This window comes from Meyerozyma guilliermondii, genomic scaffold (genome assembly GCF_000149425.1).
Source record: "Meyerozyma guilliermondii ATCC 6260 scaffold_1 genomic scaffold, whole genome shotgun sequence".
Classification (NCBI taxonomy): domain Eukaryota; kingdom Fungi; phylum Ascomycota; class Pichiomycetes; order Serinales; family Debaryomycetaceae; genus Meyerozyma; species Meyerozyma guilliermondii.
Window position 1 is genome coordinate 607,646 of NW_001809800.1, and position 24,518 is coordinate 632,163.

The 24,518-nt window shown below is 43.8% G+C and overlaps 14 protein-coding genes across 14 annotated transcripts; 7 read left to right on the forward strand and 7 right to left on the reverse strand. All coding sequences in view use genetic code 12, as the record gives it.

The window, feature by feature from the left end:
• Positions 1-2: 2 nt before the first annotated feature.
• PGUG_00332 (uncharacterized protein) lies at positions 3-2,336 on the reverse strand (the record flags this gene model as incomplete). Its single annotated transcript, XM_001486906.1, has 1 exon — positions 3-2,336. The coding sequence occupies one exon, from the start codon at positions 2,334-2,336 to the stop codon at positions 3-5; it is 2,334 nt and encodes a 777-aa protein (XP_001486956.2).
• Positions 2,335-4,140, forward strand: SRV2 (adenylate cyclase-binding protein; the record flags this gene model as incomplete). The annotated part of the gene is made up of 1 exon (XM_001486905.1): positions 2,335-4,140. One exon carries the CDS (start codon positions 2,335-2,337, stop codon positions 4,138-4,140), a length of 1,806 nt encoding a protein of 601 aa, XP_001486955.2.
• A 199-nt stretch (positions 4,141-4,339) lies between these two features.
• YDJ1 (type I HSP40 co-chaperone) lies at positions 4,340-5,566 on the forward strand (the record flags this gene model as incomplete). Its single annotated transcript, XM_001486907.1, has 1 exon — positions 4,340-5,566. The coding sequence occupies one exon, from the start codon at positions 4,340-4,342 to the stop codon at positions 5,564-5,566; it is 1,227 nt and encodes a 408-aa protein (XP_001486957.2).
• A 64-nt stretch (positions 5,567-5,630) lies between these two features.
• On the reverse strand, positions 5,631-7,091 carry QDR1 (multidrug transporter; the record flags this gene model as incomplete). The annotated part of the gene is made up of 1 exon (XM_001486908.1): positions 5,631-7,091. One exon carries the CDS (start codon positions 7,089-7,091, stop codon positions 5,631-5,633), a length of 1,461 nt encoding a protein of 486 aa, XP_001486958.2.
• Positions 7,092-8,191: 1,100 nt separating this feature from the next.
• PGUG_00336 (uncharacterized protein) lies at positions 8,192-9,265 on the reverse strand (the record flags this gene model as incomplete). The annotated part of the gene is made up of 1 exon (XM_001486909.1): positions 8,192-9,265. The coding sequence occupies one exon, from the start codon at positions 9,263-9,265 to the stop codon at positions 8,192-8,194; it is 1,074 nt and encodes a 357-aa protein (XP_001486959.2).
• Positions 9,266-10,455: 1,190 nt separating this feature from the next.
• On the forward strand, positions 10,456-11,148 carry PGUG_00337 (ribosylnicotinamide kinase; the record flags this gene model as incomplete). The annotated part of the gene is made up of 1 exon (XM_001486910.1): positions 10,456-11,148. The coding sequence occupies one exon, from the start codon at positions 10,456-10,458 to the stop codon at positions 11,146-11,148; it is 693 nt and encodes a 230-aa protein (XP_001486960.2).
• A 209-nt stretch (positions 11,149-11,357) lies between these two features.
• PGUG_00338 (ribosome biosynthesis protein) lies at positions 11,358-14,489 on the reverse strand (the record flags this gene model as incomplete). The annotated part of the gene is made up of 1 exon (XM_001486911.1): positions 11,358-14,489. The coding sequence occupies one exon, from the start codon at positions 14,487-14,489 to the stop codon at positions 11,358-11,360; it is 3,132 nt and encodes a 1,043-aa protein (XP_001486961.1).
• Positions 14,490-15,273: 784 nt separating this feature from the next.
• Positions 15,274-16,668, forward strand: PGUG_00339 (uncharacterized protein; the record flags this gene model as incomplete). Its single annotated transcript, XM_001486912.1, has 1 exon — positions 15,274-16,668. The coding sequence occupies one exon, from the start codon at positions 15,274-15,276 to the stop codon at positions 16,666-16,668; it is 1,395 nt and encodes a 464-aa protein (XP_001486962.2).
• A 95-nt stretch (positions 16,669-16,763) lies between these two features.
• Positions 16,764-17,351, forward strand: SNP3 (Sm-like protein; the record flags this gene model as incomplete). The annotated part of the gene is made up of 1 exon (XM_001486913.1): positions 16,764-17,351. One exon carries the CDS (start codon positions 16,764-16,766, stop codon positions 17,349-17,351), a length of 588 nt encoding a protein of 195 aa, XP_001486963.2.
• On the reverse strand, positions 17,141-17,671 carry PGUG_00341 (uncharacterized protein; the record flags this gene model as incomplete). Its single annotated transcript, XM_001486914.1, has 1 exon — positions 17,141-17,671. One exon carries the CDS (start codon positions 17,669-17,671, stop codon positions 17,141-17,143), a length of 531 nt encoding a protein of 176 aa, XP_001486964.2.
• A 765-nt stretch (positions 17,672-18,436) lies between these two features.
• On the reverse strand, positions 18,437-19,675 carry PGUG_00342 (glycolipid translocation protein; the record flags this gene model as incomplete). The annotated part of the gene is made up of 1 exon (XM_001486915.1): positions 18,437-19,675. One exon carries the CDS (start codon positions 19,673-19,675, stop codon positions 18,437-18,439), a length of 1,239 nt encoding a protein of 412 aa, XP_001486965.2.
• Positions 19,676-19,825: 150 nt separating this feature from the next.
• HAP31 (Hap31p) lies at positions 19,826-20,560 on the forward strand (the record flags this gene model as incomplete). Its single annotated transcript, XM_001486916.1, has 1 exon — positions 19,826-20,560. The coding sequence occupies one exon, from the start codon at positions 19,826-19,828 to the stop codon at positions 20,558-20,560; it is 735 nt and encodes a 244-aa protein (XP_001486966.2).
• A 67-nt stretch (positions 20,561-20,627) lies between these two features.
• On the reverse strand, positions 20,628-21,740 carry PGUG_00344 (uncharacterized protein; the record flags this gene model as incomplete). Its single annotated transcript, XM_001486917.1, has 1 exon — positions 20,628-21,740. The coding sequence occupies one exon, from the start codon at positions 21,738-21,740 to the stop codon at positions 20,628-20,630; it is 1,113 nt and encodes a 370-aa protein (XP_001486967.2).
• Positions 21,741-21,961: 221 nt separating this feature from the next.
• On the forward strand, positions 21,962-23,986 carry PGUG_00345 (tRNA (cytosine-5-)-methyltransferase; the record flags this gene model as incomplete). The annotated part of the gene is made up of 1 exon (XM_001486918.1): positions 21,962-23,986. The coding sequence occupies one exon, from the start codon at positions 21,962-21,964 to the stop codon at positions 23,984-23,986; it is 2,025 nt and encodes a 674-aa protein (XP_001486968.2).
• Positions 23,987-24,518: the final 532 nt, after the last annotated feature.

Consider the following 24,518-nt stretch of genomic DNA (forward strand, 5'->3'; position numbering starts at 1 on the left):
ACTTACATTAAACAAACATTGCCTAATCCATGCTCCTTGATGTATTCTGGTCCGTACTCATCGTACTCGGCTTTGGAAACGTAGCTTTTCTTGCTCTCATCAGATTGCGACCATAGCTTCATTCCTCGCCATGGATCCCTCATATAATCGGCGGCACTCCATACTTTCAACGGTACGTCTACCGGCAAGAATTGGCGCAATTCCGAGTGAAGACGGTCTGTAAAATTGGGCATTTGAACCCATCCGCCAGTCACGAAAACGTTACCACATAAATTGCGAGATTGTCCACCAACTGCAAAATTTCCATCCATACGGCGCACAACAAGATCCTCCACAAGCTCAGGAATTCCAGCTTGGTCCAAACCTGCCATATAAGGCTGGAAAAGTACTTCGGGAACTCTTATGCGCTCGACGTTCAAATGCAACTGGTGATTTTTTTTCAAGATTTCGGGATGTGAGTGTAGGTCTTCTGGCTCAGTGCCCTCTGCCTGCAATTTCACAGTAATGTTTTCACGAGGCCCATGAAGAAATTTGTGGAGGGCCGAATTACGCCAGTCAAAAGTTTGAGATGCCGCAAATGTGTCTTCGTGGTGGAAACTGGGGTCGTAGTCGAGCAATTGTTGCTCAATCCGTAGCAATTCTTCGTGATCCGCTTCCTGCTCTTCTTGTAGCGCAGAGTTAGATATATCACGGTAGACTGCCCAGTCATCGTCATTGGCTCCAAAAGTGTCGTTGGGATCGTTATCAATGGTAGCCGAATTAACGTTCCTTCTGCGTCTCTTAGAACCAGCATCTGGATCTTGTGCGAGCGTCGCTATGTTCTTCATACGTTTCTGTGCTGCCATGGACTTTCTGTCTTTAAATGATTCCATCATCTTGGTACGATGCCTTATTCTGCCCACTACCTCATTCCACTGCTCACGAACCGTAGCACACCAGCCTTCCAAATCTCTGGCTCTCCACTCTTCTTGTTCCTTTTCACGCTGGATAGCCAACTCCTCCTCTTGACGCTTCTCTTCTTGGGCACGCAATCTCGCATCCATATGTCCTTTGAGAAGTTTCTGTTTTCTCTTTTCCTTGATTTGCTCGTCATTGAGCTCCTCATCAGGAACGTCGACCAACGGAAAGCTGGCTGCGGGATCCACATCTTCTTCTGCGTCGCCAACATCTTGCGATCTTGACTTTTTGAGGGTTTTCTCCAAACCTGCAACGTACTTATTGAAGTCTGCCATAGACGAAAACTCATCTTCAACAAGACGAGACTGAGCCTGTTTCGGAGTCATGGTCCCCAATTCTGCTTTGAGCTGTGTATAGTATTCGAGCTCTTTTTCTTTCTGTACGAGTTTTTCAAGACGCTTTTGGCGGGCTTGTTCCTGAAGACGACGACCTTGTTCTCTCTTTCTTTCAGCTTGTCGAGCGATCTCTTCTTCTGACTTTTTCTTTTCAACCGGCGCTATTTCCACCGGGGCCTGGAGGATCACATCGGTTTTTTCCAAATTTTCCATATCGAGGTACGACGAGATTTCCAGCTGGTAATCTTTCAGAAAATAGCAGTGATCTGTGAGCATGGTAGCATAATTTTGGTTGGTGAGCCGAGCGGGAAAGTACGGGTATTTGAGCGCAAGAAGCTTCTGAAGGTACTGGCCTGCCTGGTCGCCGCCATAGTCTATTCTCTTGGCTTGCTGAAGAATTCCACGGCCTTCAAGCACGGGAATCACATGGGTCAGAATGTTGTTGGCGCCTATAACCAAGCCCAGCGCTGGGCCCTTGCAGTTAGCATAGAACGAGAAAAGAGAGTCAATTCCAAATGCCACTTGAGGTACACCATACGCCTCGAAAAGAAGCTCATACATTCCTTTGCGATGGTAAAGAGTATTAGCAAGTGGTTCTGTCATGATAATGGGATTATCCACTCTGTTGTTATTGCTGGTGACCCCCAAGTGTTCAAATGTGTAGTCCAACACCGTCTCGACGTTATCCCAGTTGCTGATGAACGTACCGTCATAACTAGGGCGAATTGACGATTTTATCGAAGCGTCTCGGTAGACATCATGGCCCACAAGAGTCAAGTTGACGGCGCCCTTGCGGTCTCTATAACGAGCCAGCACGTTGGGAAACGTGTTGTTGGGCTCGGGACCGTTGGTAACACCAGCTCTAACATAACTGCTGCCGAAATCAATGGCAATGGGCACACCAGGTTGATATTTGGAGTAAAAAGAATCGACTTCTGGAGGTGCTGAAAACTCCCTGAGACTAGTTACTGGACGGGGCGGCAAGGGAGCGGTGGAAACGGGAGTCCCCTGTCTTTTAGGAGTAGCAGCGGCCGAGGGAGCCATGACGGAAGAGGAAGATGAAGGTACTGGAAATTGTGCGAGTGAGTTGAGGAGTGCAGAGAGCCAACGGTCTGCGCGCGCACTGAAGTCGCACTCCTTTACGTTTGTCGCTACGCACTCAAATTCTCCCCCAACACGCACTCGCACCAATTGCTCGCACCGCACCAATTTCCTACGCACTCCTACTTTTCGCACTCGCCAATTGTCCCTCTCTCTCTCCGCAACTGCAATGTCCGACGAACAATTCAACGTACAAGGCTATAATATAGTCACCATTCTCAAGCGCTTGGAAGCGGCCACCTCGCGCTTGGAGGACATTACAATTTTCCAGGATGAGGTGACGCGTTCAAACGACGATGTTGCCTCGTTAAGTCTGTCGAAATCAAAGGCAATTTCCTCAAAAGACATTCCCGGAAACTCAACCAACTCAGTTCCCTCAGCTCCCCCAGCTCCCCCAGCTCAGCCAACTCCCGAAGACCCCAAATTCGTCACTGCGTTTGGCGATTTCATCACCTCCTCGGTGAATCCGTTCGTCGACCAGTCCAAGCAAATTGGCCCTATTGTGGGCGATGCCGCCACCTTATTTGCCCACGCGTTCGACGAGCAAGTGCACTTCTTGCGCGTGGTAGCACAGGCCAAGAAACCAGACATGGCAGATGCTGGTTTTCTTGCACTTCTCAAGCCCATTAACGAGGCAATTGAACAAATCAACCAACTCAAAGATACTAACCGCGGCACCAAAACTGCCAATCATCTCGCTACAATTAGCGAGGGGGCTTCCGTGTTGGGGTGGATCGTCTCTGATACCCCAGTGCTGTTGATTCCCGAGTTCAAGGACAGTGCCCAGTTCTGGGCCAACAGAGTGGTCAAGGAGTACAAGACAGAACCCCAGCACCAGGAATGGACAAGGTCGTTTTTGGGGATTTTCGATGACTTGAAGGCATACGTCAAGGAATACCATCCTACGGGACCTAGCTGGAATCCATCTGGAAAGTTGTTGCTGGAGGTGGTTTCTCAATCGCCTAAAAAATCGGCTCCTTCTTCTCAATCTGGTTCAGTGCCCGCTCCTCCTCCGCCTCCTCCAGCCGACATCTTCTCCGAATCCTCCAAGAGCTCAGACAGCTCTTCCTCCGGCGGAATGAAGGCGGTGTTTGCCGATCTCAACCAGGGCGAGAATGTTACTTCGTCGCTCAAAAAGGTTGATAAACTGCAAATGACCCATAAAAACCCCGAATTGCGCCTGAGAGACCCCGCTAGTGCGCCAAAGAAACCATTGCCCCCTAAGAAACCCAGCAACTTGTCGGGAAACTCCAAAAAGAAACCCGCCAAAAAGGAGCTTGTAGATGGCTCTAAGTGGATCATTGAAAACTTTTCAGAACAGGACATTTCTGAGCCCATAGTCATTGAGACAGACATGACACAGCTGGTGTTTATTGGAAACTGCCAGGGAATTACCGTGCAAATCAAAGGAAAGGCTAATGCCGTTTCCATCTCAGAAACAAAGAGTACGGGAGTAGCAGTTGATTCGCTCATTTCCGGACTTGATGTCATCAAATCGTCCAAATTTGGCGTCCAGGTGACAGGAGTAGTACCCATGATCAGCATTGACTTGTGTGATGAAGGTTCCGTCTACTTATCACAAGAATCAATCGATGCCGATGCTCAGGTGTACACCAGCAGTACCACCACGATGAACATATATGTGCCCAAGGATGGCGATTTTGTGGAATTGGCGGTGCCAGAGCAGTTCAAGCACTCGGTTAAGAACGGCAGTTTGACCAGCGAGGTGGTGGAACACGCCGGCTAAACTATATAGGTATAGGTTCGACTGGCATCCAGTGCACCAGGGGCTCTTCAAGATCTCGGTGGAATTTCGTTTTCGTTTTCCGCACCCTACACCACGGTTATCTTTTTTCCTTCCTGCACTCGCGTCGAACCCGATGGAACATTCACGTTGCCTGAAAAAAATTCATAAGAATAAGTAAGCTTTCTTCCACTGGTTAATCATGGTCAAGGAAACGAAATTTTACGATATCTTGGGTGTGTCGCCTCTGGCGCAAGACACAGAGTTGAAGAAAGCATACAGAAAGGCCGCTCTCAAGTACCATCCCGATAAGAACCCTTCTCCCGAGGCAGCTGAGAAGTTTAAGGAAATCTCTCACGCATATGAAGTTCTCTCCGATGATCAAAAGAGAGAGGTTTACGACACTTATGGAGAAGAAGGATTGACCGGAGGTGGTCCTGGAGGAATGGGAGGCATGGGTGCCGAGGATATATTCTCACAATTCTTTGGTGGTGGATTTGGAGGTATGGGTGGTGGCGCATCCAGAGGTCCACAAAAGGGTAAGGACATCAAGCATTCCATCAGTTGTACATTGGAGGAGTTGTATAAGGGACGCACTGCGAAATTGGCGTTGAACAAGACGGTGTTGTGTAAGACATGTGATGGCCGTGGAGGTAAAGAGGGTAAGATCAAGCAATGTAGCTCGTGTCATGGTCAAGGTATGAAGTTTGTTACAAGACAAATGGGTCCTATGATACAGAGATTCCAAACTGTGTGTGATGTTTGTCAAGGATCTGGTGATATTTGCGATCCTAAGGACCGTTGTACTGCTTGTAAGGGTAAGAAGACTCAAAATGAGCGCAAGATTTTGCAAGTTCACATTGATCCTGGTATGAAGGATGGACAAAGAATTGTTTTTAGCGGCGAGGGTGACCAAGAACCCGGTGTCACTCCTGGTGATGTTGTGTTCGTGGTCGATGAAAGACCTCATGAAAAGTTCACCAGAAAGGGCAACGACTTAGTCTACGAAGCCGAGATCGATTTGCTCACGGCGTTGGCTGGTGGAGAAATTGCCTTCCCTCACGTTTCTGGAGACTACATCAAGTCCACCATTCTTCCAGGAGAAGTCATCGCTCCAGGCACCTTGAAGGTGATGGAGAACCAAGGTATGCCAATCTATCGTCATGGAAGCCGTGGTAACTTGTTTGTCAAGTTCAATGTCAAGTTCCCACCTGCCAACTTTGCCGCCGAGGACAAGTTGAAGCTTCTCGAACAAGTGTTACCAGCAAGACAAACCGTCAACATCCCCAAGAAAGCCGAGGTGGACGAATGTGACTTGGTTGATGTCGATCCTCGTAAGCACCAGAGTGGATCCAGACATGATTCCTACGATTCAGACGATGAGGAGGGTGGCCAAGGAGGTCCTGGCGTGCAATGTGCTTCGCAATAAGTTATATGGTAGAGCTAATACATTTGTCAAATTAAGTTAAAGATTAAATTGTAAATTATATTTATTATGCTGTGGACTCGCTATCGGTCAGGTGTGGTGTTTGTGTTGGTGAATGTTTCAATTCCTTGGAAATTGTCATAGCCATGTAGACGAGCAGTACATTTGATAAAAGACAAAGTGCTGCCATAAATGTGTAGCATCCGCCCAAACCCATGGATTTGGTCATTTTATCAAGAACACCGACGAATAATGCTCCAAGAAGACAACGAACCAAGTTCATGCAACTTGTCAGTGTGGAACCTTTTCCAGGGTATAAATCCACCAATAAAGTTGTAGCAGCAGATTGAAAAGATGCAGCTGCAAATGAGATCAAAATACTTGAAATGATGATAGATGCAACGTTCATGTGGAAATGAAGACACCAGCCAAAGATAAGCAAGCCCACGATGATTAATAATGCTAAGGGAAGACAGATGGCTAATCTTGTCATATAAATATTGAATGGAGGACGTTCACTTTTGGGAAGTGAGCCGTATTTTTTTTCGTATTGGGCATGGCACCTTCTGTAGTAGGCATTGAGTAGGTAACCGGTCAAGAATGGACCAATTAAGCAGAAGATACCTTGAGGAAGATAGACCAAACCCACATGAATAATGGAGTAATTGTAAGGAGCCTTTTCCATAGACGATATGGATGTCAATGCCATGAACCAACTAGCGTACTGGAGTCCCACTGGCACCAAAACAGAAAGCACCTGTTTGTCTATAAGAATCTTGAACGGATCCAAAAAATTTAATGGGACTTTTGGTCTTAATGTAGACATATCTTGGTCCATTTTTTTTTGGAAATGTGGTAATTTGATATACGGCAGACGATGCACAAAGTGTTTGGGAGTGATCAGACCATTTCCAGCTACGGAACGATGAGTTTCAGGCAAAATAAAAAATGCAAGCACAAAAGTTACCCCACTACCAATAGCCAAGAATTCAAATATTCCTCTCCAACCAAATCTTTGTAACAAAGCCGAACCAATGAGTCCACCAAACCCATTTCCGACCAAAAGTGTGCCACTGACAACTCCCACAAATCCTCCTCGGTTTGCTGGTGTGCAAATATCTCCAGCAATTCCCAGATTAATGGCTATTACTGGTGCAATGCTAGCTGCCTGAAGACATCGAAGGAACAAAAGAAGCCAAAAAGCTTTAATTTGCGAGATTGCAATACAAACTGCAGTGTAGCAAATAATAGATAATAAGATAACCGGCCGTCGACCAAAGGCATCTGCAAATGTCAGTGTGAATGAAGGAGTTATACCTTGGAAAATCGAGTATGTCACCACCGAGATATTGATTTCCGAGGAGCTAACACCAAAATATTTTTCCAAAGTGGGAAGCGCAGGTACGTGAATCGTACCCGATATAGAACTCCACACGCCGATTAGGGAAAGCACTATAGAAAGCACAAGTCTGTCGTAATGTTCGAATATGGAGTACGGAACAACATGCTCCTTTGTATCAGAATTCATGAATCAAGTAAAATTAACAGGTTTCAAATTTATGGCTGCCATACGCCTTATATGTAAAAAGCAAGATGTGATGACATATCGGAGCCGAGATATAAACTCCGTAACCCGAGATCCGGCACGAGTTCCGGGCTTCTCTGCAGGTTTGACAGCCGATGGTCCTGCCGATGGATCTAATGGGTGCGAAAACTCGAGTGAGAAGAAAAGCAACTTGAGTGCGAAGCTTCTTGTACAACAGCTACGAGTCAGAAACTAAGAAATCGATAATTGAAATGTAAAAAGGATCTGAGCAGAAAACTCGATGTTCATCTTGGAGTATGCCATTAATGAGGTTGAAAATAATTTTAGATTTGGCCGATTTGTTTGAAACTTCCCAAAACTACTCAACAGTTGTATTAAGTATATTGGTGTCACAATTTTATCTGAACGATATTTCCCAAGAAAACTCGACCAAGAATATGGAAGTATGGTTCAAATAATTTTGCATTTGGTATATTAGGTTTTACCCCAATTATAGAGAAGTTGCTACTATGATTTTTATAATAAAATACCAAAATAATCAAAAGCATCACTATAAGAATAAAATATCATTAATAAAACTATACTACCTAGATTCAATGATTATTGATAGGATTTACTGATGCTAAAGGTTGCTTTTTTGTTCTATTCCTTCAAAAGCTATATTAGCTCAAGTCATTGAAATTGAAGTTGAAATAGCTAGAATTGATCTATTTTTCAAGTCGGTGACAGCTCATCGGACAACTGAGAGGTACAATGGGGTAAAAGAAGACGATATAAAGTACTGTTCTTGTATTAATTACAATAAATAGAAAAGGTTTGGCAGTGGATACATTCATTCTGAGGATCCTACTAAAAGTATATAATTGTTTATTATTAATTGGCTTCCTTGGTCATGTGTAAGGCTCATTGGACGTTGACTATAACCCATAGAATTTACCTCAATTTTAGCGGTTCGAAGCTTAGAGAGCCGATTTTGCAACCATATGCGCGACCTGCATAATCTCAACGGTTCAAGTACTAAATGCATTCTATCGATTAGCTATTTAATGGGAATCAAAGAGTGTAGGTGTTAACCTAGCTAATTACGTATTACCCTTGGAATTGTTATACTTCTTCGCGGGGGGGTTTTTGGGAGTGGTGATCATAAAATTGATTGACGAAGTCTTACCACTATTGTTGGATCGGTGTCTCTTGGTTCCGTGCCCGGGCGAGTTATCTTCCAAATCTTCTCTTCTATGGTCTTCAGGCAGCTGAGCAAAAGGTGGAATAATCTGACCGGGCATTGAAGGAACTAGGTAATGGCCCGGAGGAGGACCCGATGCTGGGGCTCCAGGAGGAGGTGGAGGACTGACGAAATATTGGTAATGCTGTTGTGGTGGTAAGTATTGAGAATTGAATGGACCTGAGTATACAATAGTTGGATATTTCAGGTTATAAGGTGAACCCAAATTACCACGACCATTAGTTTTATAAGCTGGATACGCAGACCCTGGCGACGACCGATGAGATTGAATTGGACCCATTTGTGGAGTATGGTGTGGTGCTTGTTGGTTGGAGGTTTGTGGAGATCGGTTTTGTTTTGGAGTTTGTTCAATGGGTCCTGGCAGGTTTTGTTGAACACTTTTAGGAGTTTGGGAAGAAGTGCTCAGATCGTGGTCTTTGGTTTCGACTTGGTCACTGGCATCGGATCTCACTCTACGGTGATTCAATGGTGGCAGTCTGGAAGGAGAACGAGTATATATACTGTTGGCTCGGCTACCTTGTGGCTTGATACTTTCGGTAGTTTCTGTGAAAGATGGAAGCTGAGTGTGGTGAGTTCGTGGATCAGAACTTCGTCTAGGTATTGACTCAGCCATCATTTCGTGCATTGCTTCATGTCGACGAAGTTTATCCAGTTTTGCAGCCAAAGCTTCTAAAGTAGCTGAGTCGCCGAAAAGACTCGACAATGCTTCGCCAGTAATATTCATCGACCTAGCCAACCGGAGCAACTCTACGGCTGCAACTGTGTAGTCGTGTTTTATGGCTTCTTGGCGAGTTTTTTCTTGTTCTGTCTTGTACCGAATCACCTCGGTTAGCGTTTTCTGGTGTATATGGCCACACCGAGTCAGCAGAAAGAATTTGTGGTGGAATTCCCAACATCTGAGAAAGAGATTCATCGATCACAAGTCGGGCTGAATCTGTGGAAGGTGGGTGTTCTGGAGAGGGAGATTGTGGTTCACCAGCCATAATGCTTTCCACAGCGGTGGCATTGAGCAGCGACTGGTGTCCATAGTGCTTATATTTGGAAGATGGATCAATATTGAACCGTTTAAGATTACTGATGAACGATTGGGGAATGCGAATGCGAATGGGAACCTGGCGCCCGGTCGTTGATCGAAGCGTCATTGGACCTTTTGTTGGCTTCCGCAGCGCTCATGAGATTAGCAATCGACAACACTTTGAATGAGTTTATAGGGCATGTAGGAAAAGACAGTTTATAAAAGGATGCAAATCAGGGTATCAAATATTATTTCCAAGCCAAATGACGGTACTCTATGATCTCCAACTGGCACGAATTCCGTAGTCCCGAAGGTTATCGCTGTTATATAAAAGATGGGCCGTAAGTTAAAGTCAGGGCTTTGATCGCCAGGTGCAAAGTTACTGTATTAGGCAATAAGGCTCTGCAACCTGACGCAAGTATCAAAATTTCCCAATATGGTAATGTAATAGGCAATTTGCATACCCGAAACAGATACCCCCTGTGGGTTATTTCCTTTAACAGCTTGCCATCTCCAGATACATACAATAGTCCCCTGAACCTATATCCGATCGTATGCATTGCTATTATTCATTGAGAACAAGGGGGAATTAAACTTTTAATCAATGGCGATTTAGGTTCAAACGGCCCATCGTGGTTGCAGCTTGATGTTATCTTAAAACGCAAATCAATGATCTACATAATTCCCACATAGTTTTCTTGCCCGATCCATGCATGTTGTAGATGCACGTTTATCATCGTATGCTGCCGCTTCTGTTGTGGCTACATCAACTTCCGCCGCACGCTTCCTGCACCCTTATTGTTCCTCGGCCTTAGGAAAGATGAATAAACTGTCGGGGCTAGAGGTCCGTAATGGACCCCAAAACTCTTGAAACTTCTCCATGTGGGGTGGTCACTCCCCTCCTTTGCAAAATGCCGTTCGTTTTCTCTTTGGGTACTTAATTTACCGCTATCTTACCTATTGTGCTCAGAAGCCCGTGCTGCCCTGACCTGCATGTCGCGCCATCGACTGCGTCTCGATCCTTCGCTATTGCTGCAGGTTAACGCACAATTCAACCTGATTTGTCCTCCGGCATCATTTCATTACCCATGCCAGACTTGGTGATCGTAGCCGTTGGCGGTCCTTCCAGCTCGGGGAAAAGCACATGCGCCAACGCGTTGCATTGCTTGTTTGCAAATTCCATTCTTGTGCATCTCGATGACTTTTATTTTCCAGATAGTAAAATACCCATAGACAATAATCTCAACGTGCAAAATTGGGATTGTCCCGAAGCAATTGACTTTGACAAGTTTTACCGGTACCTTAAAAACTTGAAGCTGGGAGGTCTGTTGGAACATGACGCTCCATCTTTGGAAATAGATCCACACTTGAAATTGACTACTGATGAAATTTCATCTTTAAAGCAAAAATGTGCAGCAATTATGCCCCACGAAACTTTGGTATTTATAGACGGGTTCATGTTATTCCACGACAAGAAACTTATTTCCTTGTACGACAAGAAACTCTTTTTTCACGCTTCTTATGAAACTTTAAAAACTAGACGAGAAAGTCGTCAAGGTTATAATACAGCTGAAGGCTTTTGGGTGGACCCTCCTCATTATTTCGAACGAATAGTGTGGCCAGAATACGTCAGGACCCACCTGTACTTGTTTGAAAATGGTGATGTCAACTCTTCTTTAAACGAAACTGCTGCAAAATTGGGTGTTAAAAGTATACGAAACAACGAAGGAACAACGTTGAAAAATTTAGTGGAAGTTGCTTTGGAGAAATTAAGAGATTGACAATAGAGAATAGAAGTGGAATTAGACATTAGACATAGAATAGTATATAGAATTTCGTATCTAGGATGGTTGCAATTAGATGATAGACTTATTACATTGAACTGACTATACACAGATTTCTAAACTTCAGCACTAGTTTTTTCAGCTAGGTTTTCTTCATAAACTTCAATTCTAAGTCGTTCGACTACTTACCTCTATAGTTTCTCATCCTACTTTTTCGACTTCTTCTTCTGCTTCTTCAACTCTTTCATCTCCTGCTCGTAAATGCTCGAAGCACTCTCTCCCTTTCTCTTTGAAACTTTCTTGTTTTTAATGCTCACAACTCCCTTACCTTTAGCTGCCTTGGTCACAGCATTTCCAGCTGCTTCCCAGTCTTCGTCGTCAGCAATTGCATACTTGTTCAAGTTGAGATTATTAATGAGTTCTCGTTGCTTCAACTTTAATTCATTGACAGCGTCATTACCGGCCTCCTCGAGATCATCTTCAAGTTGCTGTTCGATAGCTTCATAGTCAACATGCTCTTTCTTACCTTCCATTTCTTGAACGTCTTCGTCTTCCAAAGCTGGCATAGACTCTTCAATCGACTGGCTCAAAATTCCTCTAAAGTAAGTGGAGAACTTACGCACAATTTTGGCAAACATCGCCATGGATTGGTTTGAAGGCAAGTTCAATTCTTTCGAAACAGCATCGATATCCTTTCTTTGGAGCCCAATAGCCAAAAGAATTGCTCCCTGGACAGAAGACAAGTTGAGGTGATCGCTGGTTTTTCCAGAAAAGTATACTGATGCAAGCAATGGGAGCATATCGATAATGACATGGTAGTCCAACAAGTTGTTGGCGTACGAATCCAATCTCTTCAAATCAAAAGGAGAGAGAACTTCATCAAGTTGAGCCTTGGTCAATGGAGAGGAGTTTTTGAGTGCACCTGCTGCTTCGACCGCTTCAAGAATGTTTAGTGCTTGAATGCAAGAAAACTTTCTGAATTCATAGGAGAGAAGCTGAATAAATCTCTTATGGAAATCTTTGGCAAACTCATTTAACCAACCCGATTCACGATCTGGAAGAACATTGATCATAACTGCAGTATGTTCGCCTGTCAACTCATTGGCTGTTTGCCGTAAGTAAACTGGAACAAATCCTGCTCTTTTCCAAAACTTGTGTAATTGCGGTGTGAGTCCGTAAGATACTCCGAGGTAATGCAAATGGTATGGTGGTTTTTCTGAAAGCTTCAACAATAAAGGTGGTAAGCTCTTGGCATCTCTCAACTTGATTTCATCTTTCAAAGATGCATTCGCCAACTCGTCATCAGTGATTCTGGTGATCTCGTGCTCTTTTATTTCTCTTTCGCTGATATCTGTGAACTTGCCTTCATAGTAATCTTGAAGAAGTTGCAAAGCTCTGGAACCATAACCCATGCCAGAATAATCGGGATTGGTAGCAATACGAACCACTCTTGCACCAGAAAGAGACGCAAAATCTTCATCTTGAAACTGCTGAGAAACCAACCATGGAATCAAATCACCTCCAGCTCTCTGTCCACGAGATAAAGATCTCCGTACACTCTCCTTTGAGATTTCTCCTTCGAGTGCTACTTGCACCACACAAAGAGGATCGGGAATTCTGTTGTCTCCTTCCTCTATTGGTGGTAACAACACGAATAGTTGATGTGCTGGAGCATCACTCATCAATTGCAAGTCATTGGGAGAATTCTTGTAATGCGAAGCAACGTATAATGCCATCATTTTCTGCAAAAATGTCTCTGAGACTGGGTGGTAAGAGAAGAGTGTATCTCTGTTAACATAGAACAAAGTACATTCCGATGGGTGAGGGCATCCTTTTGTAGCAAATTTGGCATTCTTCGACAAGCTTACGTCCAAGCACAACAATTTGTTTAACCATTTTTCAACTGGGTCACCGGGAGCGTACCTAATAGGTTCATCAAGAACCACTTCCTTGAGAGTTCTGCTGTAACTGGTGGTACCAATAGCCTTGTTATCTCTTGAAACCACAGCCACTTCATCGTTGTTGTTTTTGGAAGTAGACTGGTCTCTCAATTGTTGGATCAACTTCAATGAAAGCGAACGACCAGTTCCTTCGTAACCATTGATAGTCGAAGACATGAACACAAGATAAGGTCCCATTAAGCTCTTGACAACTGGTAATGGGATAGCTGCTGCTTCATCGATAATCAAGAGCTCTGCTTGGCCCAAAACATGGCTATCGTTGGGAGAAATATACTGGATGGTTTGACGATGTCCTCTCTTGATATCCACCCGGACAATTGCTTTGTTAAAAGCAGGATTTGTGGACTGGATGATATCGTAGTCCATATGTTCGGTGTATCCTAAGGCGTCGAAACCTTTGAAAATGAACTCGAATAGCGTCTTCAAGTTTTCAGGCGATGGAGAAGTGACGAATATATTCGAATAATCGTGAGAAACGGCAGCAGCAATGGCAATGCCCAATGCGGCAGACTTTCCTCGACCTCTTCCAGCTGTCAAAGCAACAGTTGAGTTCAAAGTTTTTTCGGAAATGACATCTAGAAAAGTGAGAATTGCCTGAGCTTGGTTGATGGTTTTTGCCAATGAAACCATGGCTCCAGCAGGCTGAACGTCCACCAAGCTCTCCTTGAGCTCCTTGAGTTCTCGTGCATTGGGAGTTAATTCATCATCGTCTTTGTGTGGTAATTGTTTGACATGCTTACCGCCGGAAATTGGGAGCACATTCAATTCATCATCCACCACCAAACAGGTTTCACACGAACCCAACGAAAGCAAAAACCTCTCATTGAACCGCGCAACCACATCGTCGTGGGCTTCGGTACGGTACCTGGAATGAATATCCATAGTCATGGTGTACAACTGCTTCAAAGATGTCATCGACTTTAAAAGTATCACCACCAATCCTCCTCCTTCTACAGTTTCGATGGTACGAGCCAACAAGTTGGGCGTGAGTGCTTCGAAATCTTGCAAGATGCACATTCCATAAGTGTTACCCAAGATTTTGTCTGTCTCTTTATAATACACATATCTGATGTGTTGGTTGGAAATAAACGCTTCAAAAGGATCTTGTTCGTTGACATCTCGAATCCCACGCTTGATATCCTTCTTTATCTTGGCTTCTCTCTTTTGTCTATGTGATGTGAACCCCAATAACTTCTTTTTGTATGCCCAAAGAACCGATTTGTTCATCTTCAAATCGGCGCTCATCATCAAATAATGCAAGTTAGGAAGCTGATTACGGGCCTTGTCGCCCACAATAAAGAAGAAACTACGCTGCTTCTCCTGGACTCCATTTCGGATGAGCGCAGGCACCCTGGAATCAATTGCTTTTTTGCCCATGTTTGCAGTAAGTCTGTTGATGTGAAAAACGAGATGAGGATGAGGCGTGCGGGAACCGGTTGCAGAATATGGGGAACCTACGACTACTTACCAATGGGCACGACTAAAGTAGAACACAGCTTGCTAGTGTTGTAGTATATATGTAGGTCTCATTGGTACACTCCTTTATAAATTAACAAAATGTTGTTTTTTTATGGTCGTTTTATAGTGCGAGAGAAGCACCAAGATAACAGGAAATACCAATATCAATTCAATAGTATAAAACATCGCCGTTCGTCACTTTCACCACGAACTGTCCTCAATAAATCGGCTAACATCAGCTTTTTGTGCAATTTCAAGTGCTAAACTTACAATATAAATCTCCCTGCCAAAGCTGAGATTTAAGCCGCAGTCCTCTGAAATGTCAGTGAAAAATATCAAGTCTTCATCATATTCATTGTTTACCTGGCTGATATCGTCGCTCATTAGTATGTGCAAAATAGTTTTGAAACTGACTTTAAAGTGAAGTTCGAGCCGTTCTTTATACTTGAGAGCCTCTTTTTGCAGCAAAGAACTGTGTATCGTTAAATTTGATTCATCGTTGATTGAGATTTGAACATAAAAGTCACTATTGTTTACAATGTACCGTATGAGCTCATGCAACAAAATAAGTCTTTTCTGCTCAACACACATAAAAAACCTCATTAGTTTCTGACTCACTATCTCTCAATTTTGTCACGTGACATGGCTGCAAATTTCTTTGCACCCATCTTTCTCAACAAACCCAACTGTACCCCATAGCGACATGGGACGGCATCGTCGAGGTCACAAATTCGACAGCAGCACCAAAATGATGTCCCAGCTTCCGCCGCTAGACCCAAAGGACAAAGTTGCACCTCGTTCTAGGTACCAGTACAAAGTGGGACCGCCGTTTGAAACAACGTTGATTCTTCAAAATATTTACTCGGCAACGACAAACGATGTAGTTATTCCAAGATTAAGTGCACGAATTGACCGCGGGTTCGATTTTGTGGACTCGGTTTGGATAGGGTACAAACGCAATTATTTTAGTCTTGTGGCTGCGTTTGAGCTCTGTTCGCACCCAGGGCTTCTGCTCTTACAAGAGGACAAATTATACGTTGATGGTGAAAATGGGCGGGAATTCGTGAGAAACTTCAGTCTTCAGATATGCTGTGAATGCTCATCGGACGAAATTGACCCCTTATTGGTGCAACATACTGCCAAAAGAGACCGCGGACCCATAAATGAACCTACGGTATTTGTGGCCGTTCCTGGCGAATTACCAAGTCACCAGGTAATACGAGAATCTTCCAATATACGCAACGGATCCAAAATCAGGGAGTTGGAAAACATGCTTTTTTTGGAGAAAACAGCGAGAAAAAATTGCAACCCTAATTCGATGCTAGCGGATTATCCTGCTGAAAGAATAGCGAGGGTTGCAAGATACGAACGAATCCAATTTTCCACCAACCTGTCACCACGACGATTCGACATAGCAGGCGACTTCTTCCTTCAAGTTGAACTCACGGTGACTCTCATGAACGGAAATACCATCACCATAGCCACTACCACCACTCCACCTCTCGTTGTACGAGGACGCTCACCATCAAGCTACATTTCCAAGGGGCCGAATACCAGGCTCCCTAGAATAAAAAAATGTATCCAGTTGCCGCTGCTTCCTTCGTTACATCTTCCTACCGTGGACAACAAAGCTATAGTTCCCACGAATAATTTTCACTTTTCGCAGATTCCAAAATTGGACATCTACAGTCACCATGCTGAAACCGACAGCAGCCTTTCCAGCGCCGAAAATCACTTTATGCTGATGTCTAGCGAAAACCAAACCAACACACCATTCATGAAATCTTTCGTCAACAATGCTTTTCTCTCCCACGAAAATACTGAACCGCCGTGCCCCGAATTTATCGATACAGCATTGTTGCAACAACTGGCTGTTGCAGCCAATCACCAGGTGCCCAGCCGCACCATTGCCCTAAACAGCTCGCCTATAAAAAAGATTCAGTCGTCCTGCATCCAGCCCGAGGACTTTGGGCTCAACGACGAAGTACAAGACGACGACCTTGTTGAGTTCCATGAAGAATTGAACTTTATGCGCGCCACTTTGAACCCGTATATGCTAGATTACTCCCCGCCAGTCTCAGAAAACTCCTGGATTTGACTTGTCGAAAACAGCCTTCAGGAGCTGTGCTCAGTTGGTGTACGGGTGCTATTTTCTCTCATCCACAAGTTCGGCACTCACATCGAACAAACGTCATGTTGTTTTTCAGTTTTTTCAAGACCCTTGTTGACCAAGAGGTGACGGTGGAGTTGAAGAACGACATAGAGATCAGGGGAACGTTAAAAACCGTAGACCAATACTTGAATTTGAAGTTGGATAATGTCATATGTTTGAATGAGGACAAGTACCCCCACATGCAATCGGTCAAAAACTTGTTTATCAGAGGTTCCACCGTGCGTTACGTGCACATGAGCTCCAACACCGTGGATTGCACATTGTTGCAAGATGCGTCAAGGCGAGGTATGTACAATTTTTTTGCACTTGTGGTAGCCACCAATACTAACTTCAGAGGCTATGGCTCAGTCGGCCAAGTAGGCATCGATAATCCTGTACTATATTTGCAAGCATATAGCTATTTTCGTAATGAATTCGAGTCGTTATTGAGTCTTTGTAGACACCGGGCCCTGGAATGGCCAGTTTGGTGGCAGAATGAACAGGTTTTCTTTGCTGACTTTTTGGGCTTTGGGGGATGCGATGAGCTTTGGTTTGAGCTTTGGTTTGAATTCTGGCTCTTGGGGCTTAAAGTTGTTATTTGGTCGATTTTGTCTACTTTGACCTCGTGATGGTGAATCGCTTGTAGTTTCTGTCTAGGTAAAAGAATAAAATCGGTATTTTTGTCGTTATTCCACACCTCTGTATCACACTGAGGACATTTTACTTGACTCTTGAGAGTTTTAATCAATTCGTCGTCAGAAATTTCGCCTTCTTTTGTTGAAGAAATGGCGGCTTTTTGGCTGATGGAATCATGAAGAGCATGTAAATATCGATTAATTTCGTTTATTTTCGAGCCATATTCCGTCTTGAGTTTCTCTAGTTCTCGGTTTTTCTCATTCACCACTTGGACGAGGCTTTCAATCGTTTTCAGAAGTTCTATAGCAGACATGTAGATGCAAAATGGAAAATTCGTTTCTTAAATAATTTTCACCACGATATATCTAAAAACTTTACCAAAATTGGTGCTGTGATGGCATTTGGCAGAAGCGTACCGAGCGCGCACTATTTCGGCTTACCTATCTTCGTGGGTCCGGTTCGATCCGCGCGGTCAGAATGTCTCAATTCGAGTAATCAATTGTGCAGTTCTAGCAGCGAGCGGCAGTACCACTGGAGGGAAGCAATTCAGCACAGTAAGCCGCCCGTGCAGAGGCGAAGCGGAAGACCCAGCTGTTTAAGGAGGACGGAATAGTGACTGGTATGTCGACTCCACTCTTTTTATTACTATAAACGTTTGAACTTGATGGCATGTCGTATTAAGTTTTTTTCACTGGCTGCAATTATTGCCAAATATGTTAGGCAGGTAAAGCAGCCAAGAACAAGTTTTGGAAATCCATAAACCTGTAATTTTTCAGTAGTGATATACTGAGACAAACCCAATGCAATAGCCAAAAAAATTCCAATGCGAATTCGTGAAATAGACTGCCATATAGACGTCTTTATACCTCTTGTTTTCAAAAACTTTTGCATGTAAGTGGTGCAGTAGATTATGCGAAGAATCATATTGGTCGAATTTGCAACCATTAGTCCCAGAAGACCTGTATTTTGAACTTGGATTAACCAGTACAGGAGCAACAAAATAAATGCTGTCAGTCCCAGCATAAACCATGAAAATTTCTGGATTTGCAGTTCTGAGGCTGTAGAGCTGAAAAATGCTTCAATTACACCATTGAAAGCAAGGAAGGGAAGGTATAGGATATACTGTGGAAAAAATTTGAAACACATTGGTTTCTTTCCATATCAACGCTTTACTTCTTCCAAGTGCAAATTGAAGTAGGTAGGCACCGTTATTGTATCCTCCGAGCACCATAACCACACTCAAGTGAAAATACATCAAAAGAATGTATCCCATATTTTTCGCGGCCATTTGAGTTTGAGTTCTAGAACTTGAAGTCGAAAGTTCTTTGGATAGTACCAACCTAAGCGACTCTTCTACCGGCTGAAAAAGAACCCGAGCCAAGATAGAACCATAATTTGTCACAAGAGCATAAACTCCTTGTTCTTCCGCAGAGCAGAGCCAGCTTATCAAAAGTCGATCTCCCTCGGTTAGCAAATGCTTGAATATCATTTGAATAAAAAGACCTCTCCAAACTGATAAAAGTTGAGGTGAAAAGTATCGTTTCCAAACCAGACCCGCGTTGCTAATTGGTCTTATCTTGTAGCTTGAATTCCGGTACATTATGTACACCACAGCAGCGTATACCAGCTGACCTGCGACATAGGCAGTAGCAGCATGCACATCATTTTTCGTTCTTGCAGCAAGAACCACACCAATAAACGTCGTTAAGCAGCGACCAATTACCGCTAAAGATTCAATTCGAGACCGCTTTGAAAATCCAAGCTGGAACTGATTGAGTGCATACATGGGCTCAGCCATGAGCTCCATAATTACCAGAAACGACGCCAAAACTGGAATTGGTGCATTTTGAGTACGGAGCGACCATACTAGCATGAACACTGTCATTGGAATACCAACAAACAATGGCAAGTGGCCAAAGTTGACCACTTTTTGCAGAGACGATTTTTGAGAGGTAGCTGCATCGTCTGCTGCATCATCTGCTGCGTCGTCTTCATGATTTGATGCATGTGGTGCATTTTCTGCACAATTTGCAGCCACATCGCTGTCGGCTCGTTGCACCGCTAAACGCTCTGCCTCTCTACTGAAAAACAAGATGGTTTGAACCACAAATTCCCAGTAGCTAGCTGTGCCCAAAACTGTTGGTGTCACGTACTGAACGAGCAATTGGTTGAGAGAAAACGTGGCTAATTTGGTGAAAATTTGCGTAAGAACAAGCAAAGATGCACCAGCAGAACTAGCCAGGCCAGAATTTAGCAGAGCAGAATCCTCATGTTTTGTGGACACCATTTCATCGTTGTCTTTCCCAGGCATAGACATTATTCCTAAACGTACGCACTCTCACGAAAGTGTGCGTAATTCTCAGCACCGCGACCCATCGACGCAAACTAGCCAGTGTCGACCGTAACAAAGTAAGCAGAAGTCAGGGCATCCAAAGCAGCTACCAGCGCCGGCAAACCTCACGCGAAAATGGACCCTACGCTCAATCCACACGAAGTGGAACTTCGCGAACAAGATAGGTGGCTTCCCATAGCAAATGTGTCCCGGCTCATGAAAAACACTCTTCCTAATACCGCCAAAGTTTCCAAAGATGCAAAAGAATGTATGCAAGAATGTGTTTCCGAGTTTATATCTTTCTTAACGAGCGAGGCCTCGGAGCGGTGTCTCCGGGAAAAACGAAAAACCATAAACGGTGAAGATATCTTGTACTCGATGCATGATCTTGGATTTGAAAATTACGCTGAGGCCCTTAAAATTTATTTGGCCAAGTACCGAGAACAGCAGGCTATCAAGCAGGAACGAGGCGAGACCCGGGTGTCTCGAAAACACTCCAAGTCCAGCCTGCAAATTCCTGTGGACACTGGAGAAACGGCGGTGACAGAGTCGCCCATCAATGACGATATGATACAACCCTATGAAAACGGTCAAGAACAGTATGAAAGTGGAGGAGACCAAGACCAAGAAAACTCCGAAGAACACACCTTTTTCTATGGAGACCGAGAAAAGTTGAAAGAGGAACTGGAAGACCACCAAATTCCACTCCAAGAAGTAACCAAGCACGACGACTATCAGTACCACGACTTTATCAGCGATCCAAACGAAGAGCCATTGAACGAGAACCACAATATTGACGAGTTGACCAAGCAATTGACCAACGAAGACTCGGAAATTGACACCCTCGCGGGCGATACGAACTACTTTTAACTTCTAAAAAACTTTACTTCTAATGTGTTTTACTATAAATATTTGGCTAGACCCGCTAGTCACCTTCCTACAACACACTACGACACACGGGACAAGTTTCAGCATAGTTGGCCCACTCGTGTAGACATTGAAGGTGGAAACTGTGTTTGCAGGTGGTGGTGCGACACTCATTGTCAAGGGTATCAAAGCAAATGGAACAGTCACCATTTGGGGGAGCTGACTTGAGCTTTAGAAGCCGGGTTCGTTTCCGGTGCAACATGATCAAATGCCGGGTTTTGGTGACTAGAACTCGAAGACTCATGTAACTTGATGGCATGATGTGAAATGGAAAAGTGTAAAAATAGAGAAACACCACCGAAAAAATACACACTATGAGAAACCGTGAGAGATTAACCAAGAACTCAGCAACGTGGACTGCCTGGTTCATCCGGGATGTCTTTGAGTAATGGTTTTGTCGGTACAATGTACAGGTATATTTGACCCCGGTCAAGACAATGAGAGGAAACATATTGATGATTTCAAAGCCGAAAATTGCCGCCAAGATGTTGTCGCCAAACGACGATTTGTGCATCGACCGAAAGTTGTCTACCTCTTTGAAAAATCTGCTGATAAGTAGTATATCAATGAAGCCAATTAGTAGTATTCCCATTCCAAATCGGTGATGAGCCCACCGAAAATTTCCATTTAAATTGCCAAACACAGTATTCACTCGGTCGGCACTCAAGAAATGAAAGCATTTAAGGAGAAGAACGCATAAAAATAAACCAGAAAACTTGAAAAGCTCGTTTTTGATGTCGGCCATGTCTCTCTTGGTATTGACGAAAAAAAGAATAAAACCAAACGAAAATTCCCAACCAGTGTAAAAAACCCGGTCTTTCAAGTGCTTGACCTCATTCCTCGTAAGTCTTCCAAACATCCCCCACTTGACACAATTTACGATCAAAAGAAACCCTAGGAAACAAAGATGGTAGAATGACAAGTTCAAACCATGAAATCTAGTTTGAAATTTCGCAAGGCTTTCTGACTTGGAAAAGTCTATTTCGTACGCAAGTCGTCGACAAAAAGTGTTCCCCAACATGTCTGAAGTTTTATAGGGACTAGTTGGTGAATGTTTTAAATGCAAAAGAATACGCAATAGAGAACAAGCTCGCATCAGCCTGCAGGATGCAGCGTTTGACATAAGAGAGATTACCCGATAGGGGTAGCCGCCAAAGAGGTCATAAGCACCCCAAAAATTTCTGAAATTCTAGACTGGTTTCATCTAGAGCTTCTGCGTTCCAAATCAAACTTAGGGCAAATTTTGCCAAGTCCCGCCTCGATTACTCGTGTTCGCCTACCGCACCGTGCATCGTCTTCGCTGCAGCGTGCCGCATCCGGCATGTGGGTTCTGAAAAATTTGAGATGAGGTGCATGAATCTTAGAAAGTTGTCAGTAGCTATGGGTAAGAGAAACTTTCGCAAGAACAAGGGCAACCAGAAGAGCTTTGGAAACCGTAATGAGGGCCGTCAGGAGTACTGGACAGAACAGGTTCGTGAGAACGAAAAGTGGGAGAAATACTACAAGACCATGAACATCATTGGAGACGATGAATGGGATACTTTCAAGAAACACTGTCAAGAAAATTTACCATTGACGTTCCGTATCACTGGATCTCGTGCGCATTCCAAAGAAATCAATGAAAATTTTATCGAAAATCACGTATCCAAATTGCAAGATGCCGAATTCGAAGGTGTGAAATTGATGCCCAAGAATTTGCAATACTATCCAAACAAGCTTGGATGGCAATTGGATGTTTCCAAGGCGGTTATACGTAAAAACGAGCAGTTTGCAAAGACCCAGAGGTTCTTGGTGCTTGAAACTGAAGTTGGTAACATTTCTAGACAAGAGGCCGTTTCGATGATTCCACCTCTCTTGATGGATATCAAGCCACACCATGCTGTATTCGATATGTGTGCAGCTCCAGGTTCCAAGACGGCTCAATTGGTCGAGGCGTTGCACGCAGAAGACGAAAAAAAGGCCCCTACAGGATTTGTGTTGGCCAATGACTCCGACTATAAGCGGTCTCATATGTTGGTTCATCAAGTGAAGCGATTAAATTCTCCCAACTTTATGGTGGTTAACCATGATGCCCAGCTCTTCCCCAAGATCAAGTTGAACGGAGCATCTGAGTTCTTGAAGTTTGACAGAATTCTTTGTGATGTGCCTTGCTCTGGTGATGGAACCATGAGAAAAAATGTCAATGTGTGGAAAGATTTCACCGTGGGAAATGCATTGGGTTTGCATCTGTTGCAGGTGAACATCTTGAACAGAGGCTTGCAATTGCTCAAGAAAGGTGGTCGTTTGGTCTACTCAACCTGTTCTTTGTCTCCTGTGGAAAATGAGGCAGTTGTAGCAGCTGCGTTGAGAAAATGGGGTGCCCAAATTAAACTAGTAAATTGTGACGACGAATTGCCCGGTTTGGTCAGACGTAAAGGTCTTAGTACCTGGAAAGTTTTGGGAAAAGATATGGAAGAGAAAGAAAAGGGTGCCGAGGGTATACCAGAAACTGCGTTCCCACCATCAGAAACCGAAGCTGGAGAATTCCACTTGGAAAACTGTATTAGAGTCTACCCTCATTTACAGAACACTGGAGGTTTTTTCATCACTGTGTTTGAGAAAATCGACCCTGAAGCTGATAAAGTTGCAGCCAAGAGAGGTGCGGATGAAGACGAAGAAGAAAGCAAAAAACAGAAAATAGATGAAAAGACTGAACAGAAACCAAAGAAAGAACGTTTGCCCAGAGATGCCAATGAAGAACCTTTTATTTTCCTCGATCCTCAGCACCCGGAATTGGCCAAGTGCTGGCCATTTTATGGCTTTAGCGACGACTTTGCGCGGGACTGCACATTGGTCAGAAATGCTACCGGAGAACCATTGAGAACCATCTACTATGTGGCACCAGTTATCAGAGATATACTCACTATCACCGAGCAGAAACTCAAGATTGTCCATGGAGGTATAAAGCTCTTTGTGGCCCAGAGAAGTGATACTGGAAGTTGTCCATGGAGAGTTCAAAACGAATCGTTGCATACTATCAAGCCATACTTGAGTGATGCTCGTCTGTTGAAATGTAATTTGAAATTGTTGGAAAAATTGTTCCAAGAAGCTTTCCCCAAAATTGAAGCTATAAAAGAGGAAGGAATCGACCCAGAATTTTCTGAGAGGTTGGATGCAATGTCAGAAGGATGTGTGTTCCTCACTGTGGAACGTGAAGAAGGATTAGAAGATTTATTCTTGCCATTATGGAAAGGAAGAACCAATGTCAACTTGATGGTGAACAAAAAAGACACTAATGAACTACTTTATAGAGTATTTGGCATTGAAACTCTGGCCAAAGATGCCGGAAAAGAGGCTGCTTATCAGCAAAAGAAGGAAGCTACGGTATAATGCATGAGTTATTCATTCATCCTCGTTATTTCCTCTATCTTCATCCACACTGTCTTCTTCATTTTCTTCATTCTCTTCATCCTCATTTTCTCTTTCTTCATTCTCTTCATCCTCATTTTCATCTCTTTCTTCATCTTTTTCTTCCACAAATAGCTGTGCACTTTCGTCAATGGCTTGGTCGATCCAATGTTCGGCAAGCAAACCAAAAGCAAGTAGCGCTGTTTCGTCCATGGTTCGAATCGTGCCTTTTCGACTTGAAAATTTGTCGCTGGCATAGTAATGGAATGCCTTGAGAAACTCCGACGAGGGAAGTCCCTGTCCAGCAGGAAACTCGTCTCGGTATTTTAAGGGTATTTTGACTTCGGTGGTATTGCTCAACTGTAAAACTTCATCCGCCGGTAGCGTATGGCCCTTGGATTTATATATATCTGGGTTATCTCGATCGAGATCAATTTCAACATCGAGATGAGTTCCATCTGTCGTTATTTTTTGCCCCAGATTTTAGTAACTTTTTATGGTCTATGGACACTCC